This window comes from Nycticebus coucang, chromosome 6 (assembly GCF_027406575.1).
Source record: "Nycticebus coucang isolate mNycCou1 chromosome 6, mNycCou1.pri, whole genome shotgun sequence".
In the NCBI taxonomy this organism is placed as follows: Eukaryota; Metazoa; Chordata; class Mammalia; order Primates; family Lorisidae; genus Nycticebus; species Nycticebus coucang.
In genome coordinates, this window is record NC_069785.1 from 17,930,311 (window position 1) to 17,944,841 (window position 14,531).

At 41.4% G+C, this 14,531-nt stretch overlaps 1 protein-coding gene across 2 annotated transcripts in view; it reads left to right on the forward strand.

Moving 5' to 3' along the window:
* SLC25A21 (solute carrier family 25 member 21) overlaps positions 1–14,531 on the forward strand; it is a 498,533-nt gene that overhangs the window by 317,197 nt on the left and 166,805 nt on the right. For both annotated transcript variants that reach the window (XM_053594794.1, XM_053594793.1), the window contains exon 2: positions 767–815. In XM_053594794.1, the coding sequence (XP_053450769.1) occupies positions 767–815 (49 nt within the window). The remainder of the gene's footprint in view (positions 1–766; positions 816–14,531) is intronic.

Below are 14,531 nucleotides of genomic sequence, written 5' to 3' on the forward strand. Positions count from 1 at the left end.
TTATTTTTACAATTACTAGTACATACAACTACTTGTACTACTACTATTGTTATGTGCCAGTAATTTGTAATTGAGTAGTCTTCTCTGCTCAATTAAACAGCAGGAGGTAAGGCTTTACAATTGATTTGAAAGAAGCTGTGGAAGTTCTCACACTGTGCAACGGCTAATATCATGGGCATTGTGGGAATTAAGACTACTCCCAAGGTGACACTAAGTTATTAAACCTGTGTGCTTTAATTATCTCATCCACAAAATGGGGATAATACATCCCATCACATAGCATTCTTGTGAGGATTAAATGAGATAAGCGCTGCTTAGAAAAACAACTATTCTCTATGAAGCAATTAATGTATTGGTATGTGTTGGATTAGCTAGCTACCTTGTGAGGTTAAAAGAAAGCATTAGCTTTATCTCATGGATGCTGAAACCGAGGCTTATGGTTTTCCGTGTTAGACCCCCCCCCCTTCTCTCCTTCCTTCTCTGCTTTCCTCCCTTCCTTCCACATACACTATCTACTGCGCTGAACTGGGATACAATAATTTCTGCCTAGTTGATTAAGACACATAGATACTCACCTATCTTGTGCCCATTGAAATAATAATATGCATTTGTCTTTTACCTCTAGCCTACTTCTATTAGATGTCATGTCTAAAGTCCCAAGTTCCTTATTAGAATCGTCATCCTTGGGAAATCAATAGGGTCACGGAACTAAGAACTGGTGTTTACATAAGTGTTTATTGGATTTCTTTTTTTTATTATCTTTCAGGTCTTGTAGAAATTTGCCTGATGCACCCCCTCGATGTGGTGAAAACCAGGTAAGGTTCTGCATGAACAAGTTTTATTGACTTTGGCAGATGTCCAATTTAAGATCTGTCAGGACACAAAATGCTAGAACTTGTCCTAGGCTGGTAGCTTCTCTCTATAATGGCATTCATATTTGTTTCTTTTTAAAAAGTACTATTTGACAGATAAAATGTGAACAGTGAAAAGCATGTCTGGATAGAGGTCATCTGTAGGTATGTAATATTTTACTGCTTTCACATGACAGCCATAAGTTGTGATTTGTGTCTATCCTGGTAAATGAGGTAAAGTTTTCAAAATGAGGTAAAAACTAAATGTTATCTGATGAATTATGACAGCACATTTTCGTTTGGCATTACATAACAAATAGCTATTTAATAGTCAGCATTTTGGTGTGAGCCTTCAAAATTTCAAGTAAGCTTCTTAAATGGTGCTTAAAGAATTTATTCTTATGCCTGTTTGCCAAGTGAAAAATGCCATATTTTCAGGAAAATTCATTTGCTCTTAGAAGGAAAAACAAGTCAGGGCAACTTATTAAATCTATTTACCAAGAGCAAAAATGAAAAAGAAAAAGAATAAAACTTTGTGGGGTTTAATATGATCTAGAGCAGTGGTTCTCAACCTTCCTAATGCCACGGCACTTTAATACAGTTCTGTGGGTCTTGACCCACAGGGTTGAGAACTGCTGATCTAGAGCATTTTGTAAAAGTTAAATCTGTTACTGAACTCCCTATTTTTTTTTTCTTCTGATTGAAAGCTCTTGGGGTTATAATGAAGGTTTCCATTTATTTGCATTTCAAGAACACCATGCCTAGGTAGCAACCCAGAAGCAAATATTACCATGCCACAGTTCCTCAGTTAGGAAATGCTTGATGATTTGGGCTGGTCATTGGACGAAGATGTTACTTACTCTACTTAAAGAAGCAGCAGACTCTCAGGCTGGTTGCTGAAAGCAAGGCAAGGTGACAGTGATGTGCAGATAATATACACTTGTAATAGAGGTGGAGAGATAGAAATTTGGCCTCTGTCTTAGCGCAAACTGCTGTAACAAAATTCCACAAACTAGGTGGCTTAAACAACTAACATTCATTTTTTACAATTTTGGGAGCTGGGAAGTCCAAGATCCTAGGCATTTCAATTCTTTTCTCCCCCTCTCTCTCTTTTTTCTTTTCTTTCTTTCTTTTTTTTTTTTGAGATAGAGTCTCACTCTATCACCTGGGCTGTGGTGTCATAGCTTATAACATCCTTAAGCTACTAGGCTAAAGTGATCCACTTGCCTCAGCCTCCCAAGTAGCTAGGATTTCAGGTATATGCCACTGTGCCTGGCTAATTTTTCTGTTTTTAGTAAAGAATGGGTCTCACTGATGCTTAGGCTGGTCTTGAGCTCATGAGCTCAAGCAATCCACCTGCCTTGGCCTCCCATATTGCTAGGATTATGGACGTGAGCCACCGTGCCTGGCTGCCATTTCAATTCGTGGTGAAGGCCCCTCCTTCTGGATTGCAGACAGCCACCTTTTTTCTGTTTGCTCACATGGAAGAGAGAGGAAGCTCTACTGCCTCTTCCTCTTATTAAAAAGCCACCAGTCCCATCATGGAGGCTGCACACTCATGACCTCATCTCAGCCTAATTACCTTCCAAAGGCCCTACCTACAGATACCACCAGATTTGAAGCTAGGGCTTCAACATAGGAATTTAGGAGAGACTGACATTCAGTCTGTAACTACCTCAAGTCCCTAGCTCAAATAGAGAAAGAAGAAAACTACAAACCTCATTCAGATATGGGATATGTACATCCCAGGGCCATCTTTTGTATAAAGTTCAAAACAGAAAGCAAAACTCACTGGCATTTGCTCCTTAGGTTCTGTGTTTACCTTATTTGAAATGCCAGTATATTGTTGGTAGGCTCACTGAGGGATAAATTGTCCTTCCACTAAAGGGCAATTTCCTAGTTTAGTGAACCATTCAAATGAGCATAAAGGAGATAAAAGAATGATTTAATCAAGACATGATAACTAGTAATCCTGGTGGCAGCTAGAACTCACCTCTGGAGCCTCAGAGGAGACCTGGCTACTGCCAGATCCTCTGGTAGAGGCAGAGAGGGATGGGGGAGAAATGCCTCGTTTCTCCCTTCCCTCCACCTTTGGACTCCCACCCCAAGTGCTCCTATTTGCTGGACCCCTGGGAAGCCCAGCCTTGCAGAGGTCAGTCTCTTAGCATTACAGAGCAGAGCGGAACAGTGAGAGAGTGAGAAAGACCCACAGAACGGGGGCTGACATGCTGGCATTTTAGTGGGGTTTAGAGAAACAGCTGAGATTTTTGCAATTTAACATGCTGACCAGAAACTTGCCTTTAAAAGATGATTAGAAATTGTGGCACTTGGTTTAACATAGAAGACAGCTTATTCTGTTCCACCCAAATGTAGCTCCAGAAATAGAGCTCACGTGAGCAGAGGCTAGCCACACGACCACCAACACGGTCTAAATGTCCCCACCTAATTTTAGCAAAGGCTATTTGGCTAAGAAGCTGTACATCTGGCAGCTTTGTAAAATTACAGTCTCCTTTGACGGTTCCCAGAGACATGCGTATACACTGTTTAGGGTTCTGTTTGTGCATACAACTGTGAGAACACCTCTCATTAAGAACCCATGACTACTAGTGAGGAAAGACTGTGTTTGTATAACTAGGAGGACCAAAGGGTAATTTTCGGCTTCATATTATCTAGGGGTTCAAATAAAATCATCAATTTGTTTCTCTCATACTCTTTTCTCTCTCCTTTGCTCCCTCTTTTTTTTTTTTTCAGTCTTCACTTTTCCTTTCTAGGCACCATTTGGGGGCAGCTTCAAGTTTACACAATCCATGGTATGTGTTTGGGTGGTGGTGAATAGCTTGAATCTAGGGTTAGGCTGCCTGGGTTCAAATCCTGAATCCTTCCCTCATTATCTGTGTGACTTCATGAAGTTACCTAACTTCCCATGCCTCAGTTTCTTCACCTTTGAATAGGGAAAAATAATGGTAGCCACATGATTGTAAGAAATAAGTGAGCGTGTGCGCACGTAAAAGCATGGCGTTTAATAGTAGGTCAGCAAAACAACAGGGGCTACAAAGACAAATGGAGTTTACAGGGTACTCAGGGAGACCTGAGGGTGTATACAAAGTGTGAAAGGGGGAAACGTTTAATATGAGGTCAAACAGTTTCATGTTTCGAAGCTGGAAGACTTGTGTTACTACATTTAAATCCTTCCTCAGAAAGATGTTGGCAGGTAGAGCGTCCTTCTGGGACCCAGGGCAGGGGACCACTGGTTTAATGTCTATGTTCCTGTTGACATCACCACACACATCATTTTAGGGCTGTGTGCTGATGTTATTGGGTAACCACTGTACCAAGCCTGGGGACTGGATTGCAGGCGGAGCCCAGTGAGTGTGGTTGAACAAATGAGTACTTGGTCAGGATCAAAATAATCACCCTATTGGTTCTGTGGCCAAACTGGAAGATCTAGAAGGGAACAATAAGCAACTGTGTTGTCTTCATTGAAAAGTGGAAGATTTCATGAAAGAAGTGGGAATTAGGAATCTATTTGAAATAAAAAGAGACATCTCACTTGACAGTGGGCAAAACCATTTCAGGCCTGTGTGGAGTTGCAGATACTGGGTGGGGAGGAGTGAGGCGACAGGGTTCCTATTTGTTGTGTGTCGACAAGAGGTGAATGGACTAGGCGGAGAGAGGGAGGAAGAGTGTGAGGGAGCTGGGGGACCCGCTGAGAGCAAAATGCTGGGCTTCATCTAGACCGGCGCTGGCTGATGGGAATAAGATGCATACATACGTACCTTGAAGTTTTCTTAGAGTCACATTTAAAGAAGTGAAAGAAAAAGGTAAAATTTATTTTAATATACAGTCCTTTATTTAACTTCATATATCCAAAACATGGTCATAAAAGCATGTTAATATAAAACATTTTAATTAGCTGTTTTCCTTTTTTTTTTTTTCATGCTAAGTCTTTGAAATCTGGTGCCTGTTTTACACTTAGACACATCTTCATATGGACTAGTCAGTCAGCCACATTTCAAATACTCAATGCCACCTGGGGCTAGTGGCTCCTGCTTTAGACAGCACAGGCCTAGAATGCAACAGGAAAGGGAGGTCTCTAAGGGAAGGACGAGTGGTCCAGTGGTTCCTTCTAATGAAAATCCTCTTGCTGGGAATGGGTTGCCAGTTGCAAATAGGCAGGGGCTTAGCTGAGGGGAGCCACATATGTGTTTCAAAGTTTGTACCTGTGTGGAGAAAGTAGCTTTCAAAAGCCCCAAGGTCTAAGGTAGGGTATTCTAAGAGGTTTGTGGTTTAGCTCCCTCTCAAGTCTTTTAATCCCCAGGAGGGAAATGGCTCACTGTGTTTCTGGAAGGAGAGAATTACTGAGGTGTTGGTTCTGCTTTTTACCTTTTTTGTTGAGTTTCACTTTCAAATGGGGTTTAAGTCTATTGCGGACTGAACTATGGATCCTAGAAGGACTGATGTTCATTTAAAAAATTCCTCCTATCAAAGACCTCTGGGGCACATTTTCTGGGGAGGAGCGGAAGGGCAGGATGGTTTTTACAATTACAGCCTGTTGGTCAGTGCACGGCCAGTGCCTACCTTGGCTGTCATCCTTCCCCCTCGCATCCTTCTCTCAAAACATACTAATCCCCCTGGGAATTCTAAAGACTCATAGGGGTTGAAAATTTGGCAGCCATGTGTTGTTATCTGTGTGCTTCTGGGGCTTTTACTCAAGTTGTTGAGATTGATTTACATTCTCTGTTAGTGGCTCCCAAACCCTGGCCCTGCTGAATCAGAAACTCCAGGGGTGGGGCCTACCAATATTTATGTTTAACAACCTCCCAGAGGATTCTTTTGCAGCAATCCCAGGGTCAGCCCTTGGGAACCATTGCTGAATACTCTCTAGCCATGTGCAAAAAGTCATGGAAAGAAGCACCCCCCTTTTTAGTGTTAAAGATTTCATTAATCTGTGGTTCTCCGTTTGTTTCATTTATTTACATAAACTGCTTTGTTTGCAGTGAGTGGAAGTGGAAGGACAAAAAAGGCTGCCTAGCCCTCTGTGGTTTGTGAGGGTGACATGGGGACATGTTATCTACAGCCAGAAACAACACATCTTGTCCTACCGAGAGGAGTTACTAGGGCACAGGTCAGTCCCAGGAGATGGGGGAGGACATGTGTTGGTTGTTACAGAGGGAAGGTAAATGTCTCTGATGGGTTAGAGGCATAAGCCCACCACACACTTTATTACAAAGAGAAATCTGAGGACAGGCTCTGGTGAGAAGCTGCTATATGGTAGCTAGGCAGAGAGACAGGAGCCAGGGGCTGGGAAGCATCACGGCCTCCACTTACCAGGCAGGAGGGGAGAACAGCAGTGAACTTTAAAATGAACGCTTAATTTAGAGGCGGGAGGGAGGATGCCAAACAGCCCTTGGGGCCAACAAAAGAGTGGAATGGAATGAAGAATGTTTTTCCCAATAGATCCTTTTTAAAAAGAAAAGGAAAGACATCCTTTTAAAATGGGAGAGAACAGTGAGACAAGATTAGGATGGGATGCAGAGAAGACACAATAGAAGCTATAGAATAAAAAAGAAAAAAGAAGGGACTTCTGGGAGTGCTATTTCCATATGTTAATGATTTGCCCGTGGTATGAAACATTAAGATCACATTCAGGGTCAGAACATGGTTATGCCTGATTTCTCACCAGGGATAGAAATTCAGGGCCAGACCACTCTTGTGGCCTGTTTCTAACCATGGATAGAATGTATCTGAAGTAAAGCAAACAAGCAAGGAGTTGAACCACGTTTTCATAAACTGTATTTTTATTGGGGCTTTGTCATGTAGCTAAATCAATCCACAGCAACCTGTAATGGTCTGAGATGGTTACTGCATGCCCCAAATGCACCGTTAGCATAACTTCAGCTTTGCTTTTGAAGTTGCATGACCATGGTAGGGTTTCTCTGGGATTTATATTATTTGCCTGGAATGTCTTTTTGTAGTTTCTGAGCCAAACCAAGAAAAGTACTGGGTGGTGGACACACTGCTCCGAATTGATTAGGTCATTCTTCTCCATGCACTCATCAGTAAAGATTTCATTTATTAACATAATCAATCAAAAACAAGGCACAAGATGGGTAATATATTGGAAGGGACAGAGGTGCCACTTAGCTCTGTTGCTTAGCACATTAGGGCCTAGAATAAATGTGTACCTTAAAATGCCACTTGCTCCCACCTAAGTGCTTTATTATGAGTTAAATTCTTCAGTGCCTGTGAGTTCATGGCAAACTTTAAAAAGTCTCACATTTTTATAGTGACTAATATAACTGGGCATGACCCTAAAACAAAGAGAAAGCAATCCTAGTTTGAACACTGTTACAGAGGGCTGCATGTCAAGTGCAGATGCGTGTGCCCTCTGGACAAAGGCAGAGGGTTTAGGGACGATAGATAATGACCCTGTGAAGAGATTCGATTAGTATTACTCCTGGAGTTTTTACATAGTACTTTGGCAATGATCTGCCTCTCTTTGGGCTAAAAGGGCCCACAGTAAAGTCTTGCTTCTCCTTTTCTCCCATTTTGGTGGTTATCCCATTGAGCATACATCCAGCCCTGGGCTGGGTTGGTTGCAATAGCTGCCTTGTCCACAGGGATCCCTCCTGCATGTCCCCTTCCACTGCTACTGAGCAGGTTAATCATTTCCCCAGTGGCCCAATAATGATAAGGAGATAAAGGAGACACTGAGAAATCTGTTGCCTGAGGCACTGAGAAAAAAAAAAAAAGTCCCCAAGATCTTCTGCAGAAGAATTTTACTACCAGACTAATAATTATTTTTTAGTTTTATTAATAAGGAGAAAATTGTTTCTCTAAAAAAAAAAAAAATCCAGTCAGTTCCCAACACATAAAACAACAATGTTCTATTATGTTAAATCAATTGTAACTCACTTTATAATCTGGAGATGTTGCTTCTAAATTTATTTATTTATTTTTGTGTAAATGGAATTCTTTTTTAAAAAATCACTCCCTGGAGGAACGAGCTATTTTTATGACTCACGTTGTGGAACTGTGGTAAAGTGTTTAATCACTTCTTAATTTGTGTTTTGTCTAAAGTTTTCAAAATAAAGATTCAGTGTTTGTTTAAAGTACAGTAGCCATTATTCCTGGACTAATTTAATGGTCTTAGTAGATTTTCCCTTAGCACATAACAAAAGATGTGTTAGGTTTTGATACTTCTTGCTTCTTTTTCCTGTTTAACTGCAAGGACTCCTCCTTCTGTGATGACCCCAGGCTGAGGATGAGGAGGAAAGCGACCATGCCTTCTTCCTGCCAGTCAGTAGGGTTCCCCAGGCATCTTTCTTTTCTTTTCTTTTTTAAGCTGAAAGGTAAATAAGTCTTCAATGGCTTTCTTATCTCTGTCATGGGAAAGTGAATTACTTCTAAAATGAGCATCAGCACGAGACTATTTCCTCCATGTCCCACTCCCACCCCACCCAGGATTTGCCCCAACTGCTTTTAAATTTTAGACAATTTCATTAAACTACTTACTTAGCCTCTGTAAGCTATTTTGCCTAAGCTATAGCTTAGATGCCAGTTTTACAAGGTCCTCTATAGTAAGATACTTTGCTTAAGCTATAGATTAAATTTCAGTTTGAGGTTATTATAATTTAATATGACTATAAAATATGAGAATAAAATAAACTGATGTGGTATTATTTAAAAACAAAATTAAATGGCCAGGCATGGTGGCTCACACCTGTAATCCTAGCACTCTGGGAGGCCAAGGCGGGTGGATTGCCTGAGCTCAGGAGTTCAAGACATCATCTCTACAAAATAGCCAGGTGTTGTGGTGGGCACCTATAGTCCCAGTTACTTGGGAAGCTGCTTGACCCCAATAGTTTGAGGTTGCTGTGAGCTATGAAGCGACAGTACTCTACCGAGGGCAACAAATTGAGACTCTTTCTCCAAAACAAAAACACACACACAAAAAACAAAACTCAAATTAAACTCATCATTGCCTGTGAGTTTATAGCAAACTTTAAAAGGTCCCACATTTTTAGAGTGACTAAGAAAACTAGGCATGACCCTGAAACTAAGAGAAAGTGTTAGGCAATCAGACTTTTCTCAGATAGTCTTCTATTTTAAGAGCAGGTTCTTGGAGAGGCAGAATTGGGGCCTAATACCATGTCTACTTTCAGTACAGAGGCTATTTGAGATTAGCTCTAGCTCTAAATTTAAGCAGTAATGCAAAAGTTAAAAATGCTGCTTGTTTATTTTGCTGTTGTAGCTATTTTCTTTTCCGTGATTTCAAGTTAAGCTCAAAGCAATCTTCAATCAGTAAAAATAAAATATCTTTATCAAGGCTGTTTGTGCTTAGCTACCTCTTTAAAGTGCAGGTACTGGTCTCACAGGGGCTGGAATAGTCCTTAAAAATCAGGTGCTGTGTTTGATCAGGAAACATTCAGGATATTTGCTTGGGCTCTTCCTATGGTGTGAGAAAACTGAATGTATTGAGAAAGAGGCTGCTTGAGAAAAGAAAGCTCTGACTGTGAGCTGGACCTTAGACTCCCCAGCCACTGCCCAGGGGAGAGCTACTTTTGAGTTGAACATATAGTGGGAATAGAGCCTAATGAGATGGAAATTGTTGGGATTCTAGCACAGCTGACGCCTATGTTTATCGTGGATATTCTAGGAGATTGTTTTTCCTTTTTGCGAAGCAAGATTCAAAGTTTCTTTAGACAGACATAAACTCGAGGCTGATAATGTAATACCATAAGTGTGAACCTTGACAAAAATTGATAAAAGTGTTTAGCATTCTTGGAAAATCTATTAATCCTCAGAATATTCTTGTCGAGGTGGCTAAAATAGCCTGTATGCTTTTGCTTTGCAGTCAGGACACAGCTGAGCTTTAGTTCTGACACAATGAAGAAGTTTGCAAGATGATAAATCGAGCTGGATGCAACTCTGCATACTCTGGGCCAAATTCCTACATGATACATTCTTCCCATTTGGGGGTTATTGAATAATGTTTTCATCAGTGAAATTTTTGTAAGAACTTCATCGGTTACATGCTTCCCCATTATAGCAAAAACCATCCAAAATTAAACTGAATATTATCAATTTTTGATCATTGAAATCTAGCTGGGATATGCAATTCTCTCTTTTATGAAAAAACCACAACCTAGTTGTAAACTTCTCACTATCTGATTTAACTCAGTACTCTGAATACTCAAAGAAAAATAGGTATTAGAATTTTAAGTTATCTATATATGTGTGTCTTTTTATGTTCTGAAAAGTAACAAGCGTGAATTTTAAAAAATGATTGATTTTTTTTTAAACGTACTTTACTAAATTGAGAGACATTTAGGACTCTGACTTTTGCTGACTGAGAAGGATGGGTTAGCAGACATGATCCCTTTGTGGGCAGGCTGTCAGTGTCCAAGGGGAATGTGATTAACACACATGGACTCAGAGAGGCCACGGGTCATGCTGGGATCATGTCCGGAAGGGAGGAGATCAGGGTTCTAGTTCACTACTGTTGGCCCCAGCTATGCAAGTCAGTGGCTGCTCTGGGACCTGACTCCTCACCTGGACATGGAGGACACTCCCCTAATGATCTCAGGGGCTTCTTCTAATCTGATAGTCCATGTCTCCAAAGCTATGCTTTTGTTTTTAAAAATGATGGTGATTTTGATATTTATCCAGCAGAGGGATTTCTTTACTCCTTGAACACACCCAGCTATCTCCTGGCTCAGGACCTGTGTACTTGGTAGTCCTTCTTCCTGGGGTGACAGGCTCCTTCTCAGCCTCTTACCTCAGCCCAGCTGTCATCTCCTCAGAGAGCCTGCCCTGGGGGCTTCTTCTCCAGGGCCCTCCTGTGTGTCTGTCTTTCTCATGACCTTATTTCTCTTTGTTCTAGTCTTCTGATCTCATCAAGTTTACTTATTAAATATTTGTGTCACATTAACCATTTGTCCCCCTCCATTATAGTGTAGGCTTTCCCAAGGCAAGGGGACCTCCTTTCACTGACGCACATGTGTGTGTGTGTGTGTGTGTGGTGTGTGTATGTTGCACACGTATGCAGTGTTTACAAGAGTGCTGGGCACAAAGCAGGTGCTCAATGAACGTAATTTAAAAATGGCTGCCATGTATATATTTTCAAATTATATATTTGGAAAAATAAAATACAAACAAATCATGAAGCCTGTCTTTAACTCTAACAGTCAACCAGGCTTCACACAAGAGCAATTCATAGATTTTAGGATATTTCTCTAGCTACATAATCTGGGCATTTTGTACCGCATAAGTTGCATTTTCTTCAGTGCCTCATTTGTGGCTTGTAGTTTTGTATCCAAAAAAGTTAAACATAATATTTATAGATTCACTGTGTGTCACTGAATTTTCCAGGAACTGTGCACTTCTACTAATCCTGATACCTACAGACTGTCATCCAGACTCAGGATAGTTGAGTCTCTCTCAGTCTTGTCTACTTTCTGATAGGGTTTAAGCCTCTTTTCCTCTAATCCAGTGTATGAGTGACCCCCGCCCCAGACAATCTCCTGGTGAAGCTTGGATTTGTGGGCATGATGCTGATGGCAAGTGGGCTTGGTGAGGCCCACCTGGGTGCTCTTTAAGGAAATGTTTTTAGTGTACACAATACCTTATATTTGCTTGTACAACTCATGAAGCGGCTATTTATTTATTTTTAAGGAATAATGCCAGGTGGAGTAGGCAGAGTCTGTTGCATTCCTCAAGGTAGCCCTTTTTGTTAGCTCAGTAGGTTGGCCTCCTGTTGAACCAAAAGGTGTAGAAATATCTTTTTATTAGGATTTTGTAGATATGTTAAGCTTTTTCTTTTTAAAAGACGACCAGGATTAGTAGAGTAGTATTGTCAAGCAGGATTCCAGCTTCATTTTTCTAGTGAAAATAATCCATGACTTCCAAAAGTTGCATTTTTTGATCTTTTCTTTTGACATCTAAAAAAAGAGAGGGAGAGAGAGATCCATTAGGAAAATGTTAACCTCTGCTTCTGAAAAGATAATATTGAAATAATTTTTGGATTTTTTCCTGATGTTTAATCTTTGAGAATCTCAAATTAGAATTTCTATTTCCCTGTAAAACACTGAAAACTTAGACTATTTGATTTCCTTTTAGTACTAAAACAGGGGAACTCTTAGCTTGAACAGAAAGGAAAAAGAAACTACTCTAAAATTATCCTCAGGTTGCAGAATTGGAAAAGAGGTATTGTTTTTTATTTTGATTTCTCAGAGTGTGAGAAAACTGTCCCTGTCCAGATGCTTGCCAAGTTCTGAGACAACATTTAAGAGTGTTTTTTGAGTAGCAAAGGGAGATAGTCTGGGTCTTGTATGCGGGTGTTCCCGGTTTCAAACTGTAACAAGGGAATGGGAGAAAAGAGGGAAGTGTTCCCAAATCAAACATAATTCTCAGGAAATGAGCCAGAACACCTGGGAGAGGTCGGGGGTCAGAAAATACAAACTCAGGGTTCAATATTTTCATCTGATCTCACAAAAACAAATGGTCCTATGTAGTGGACAGAAGAAAATCTGCAGTTTTATATAGAAGTTAGAAACGAAGGATTCTGTCCTTCTATTGTCACTCTGTCATTCTCCCATGACTCTATAATGTTTCAGAAATATTTTCAGGATTGACACCACAACTTTCTAGTGGTCTATTGTTTCTTAAGCATCAGGTTGAGAAGTTATTTATCTCTTTCCCTTAACTCCCAGAGGTTCACGTCTGAGAACCTTAAGAGGCAGACTTTTTGGCCACTTTTTCGAAGGCTCTGGAGAGCCGGGGTGGGGGTTGTCCAGCACTCAGAGATGGAGACACCACACGCTGAATTGCGGGTAATTCTCTTCATGGAGAGAAAAGAGGTTTTGAGAACGTTCCTTCATGGGACCTCCTAGGGAAAAAGAGGGTGTTTTTTCCATCTCATTTCCCAGCTTTAAGTTTGTGAAATCTGCTTGATTTTTGCCAGGTGTCAAATTATAACCCTCCATGTCAACCACAAATGACTAATGATTAGCCTAATGACTATGCAAAGTTTGAAATTCACATTCACATTTTAACTTACTGGTTACATTGTGTTTTCATAAATTGTGAACAAAAATCCCTCCCCCTCCTCAAAGCCAATGAAAACAAAGTTTTAGAGTCCTAATTGCAATGTTCACTTGCAGTTATTGACTCTCTGGGTGCTGGAGGAGAAACAAAATGGGGGCTATGGCCAGCCCATCTTCAGGCCTGCTGCCTGCCAGCCCCCAAATGACACCAGGGCCCCTCTCCTGGGGAGAGTTAAGTGATGTCAGCACCCCTGGGCAGAGCAGTATTTGACCCCTAAACTGCTTCATATATGAGCAGCCATTTTCCTCTTTCCTCCACTGCTGGAAGGAAGCAGCCGGGCTGGAATATCTGATGTTCCTTTCCATCTGCCTAGAGAATGGAAATTTTAAAAACTGCAGCTGAACGATAATCTTGGGTCATTTAATGATAGTAGTAGGCATTCTCAAATGCCTCACCCAATTTTATTTTCCTTACATTTTGTGGAGAAAGGCAAGGTTTCATCAAGTTCTCTCCATATTTACGCCTGGCCCCGATGTGTGCCTTGAGAGCTCATAAAAACAAATCTGCCTCTCAGCCCGGCCAGTCGGTAATGGGATCTGGAGCCTCTCTCTGCAAGGTCACCTGTTTAAATAGAGGCTCCCGCAGTGCTGCCTGAAAGGTGTTTCCATCTGAGGGCTGCTCACTCCCTCCCTTGGTGTCTTTTAGGAAGTGAGCTTCCAGCATTGGTCTTACCCTCCAGAGGGGTCTTCAGGTTGCTGAGCTCCACTGCAGTGGAGGATAAGAAATGCTGGAGACCCACGCCCAGGCACACCAAGACCACAGACCTACGATAAAGCGTGTTCTAGACTTTAAATACAAAAAGTATTCCCTTAAAAATAAAAAACAGAACTGTATTCCATTTGGCTACTGGAGTGTGTTATAGAGTCATCAAACAGTGGTAAGTAAAAGATCCCATGGAAATGTGAGGCTGTAAAAATCATGGTGTAAAAAGACTCCAAGAGTTGTTCACAGGAAATAAATGTCCTTTTGCACCAGTAGTGAGCTTCCTTGGACAGCACAGCAGACAAGCTTCCCCAAATAACAGGAAAGGAAAGTTAGCCAAATAGCCATGGCAATCATGGCTCTCACTTGTTTTTTCTATCTGATTCCACATTTTCTCAGTGGGATATGCTTCCAGAATCCAGAAATCTTTCTCCTTCATCTGTCTCCTACACCCACGTCTATCTCCTACATCACAATCAAGCCCAACTCCTGCTTCATTCAGATTCAGGTGAATTCACTCAATGGATAACCCCATGTGCCTCTTCTGCTGAACCAGCATCGTGCCAGGAGGTGGGGATCCCTGGGCCTCCACACGCCACTCACCCACATGCCTGGCACAACCCTGGCAGGCTCCTCCCTGAGGTGGTGCCAGTGGGCCCCGGACCACTGGCCTCTTCCAATGTAAGGAAATGTAAGAAGGGAGCAGTGGGTGGGAGATACCCAAATTCCAGAATTAGCAGCCCCCCAAGTGCCCCCTCCCACTCACAAGCCATGTGTGAACAGCCAGGACTTAATGTTTGAGATCCAGATCAGGACTGGCCTGACCGCTTTGGAATCAAAGAATGAAGTCAAGATAGAAACAATATACAG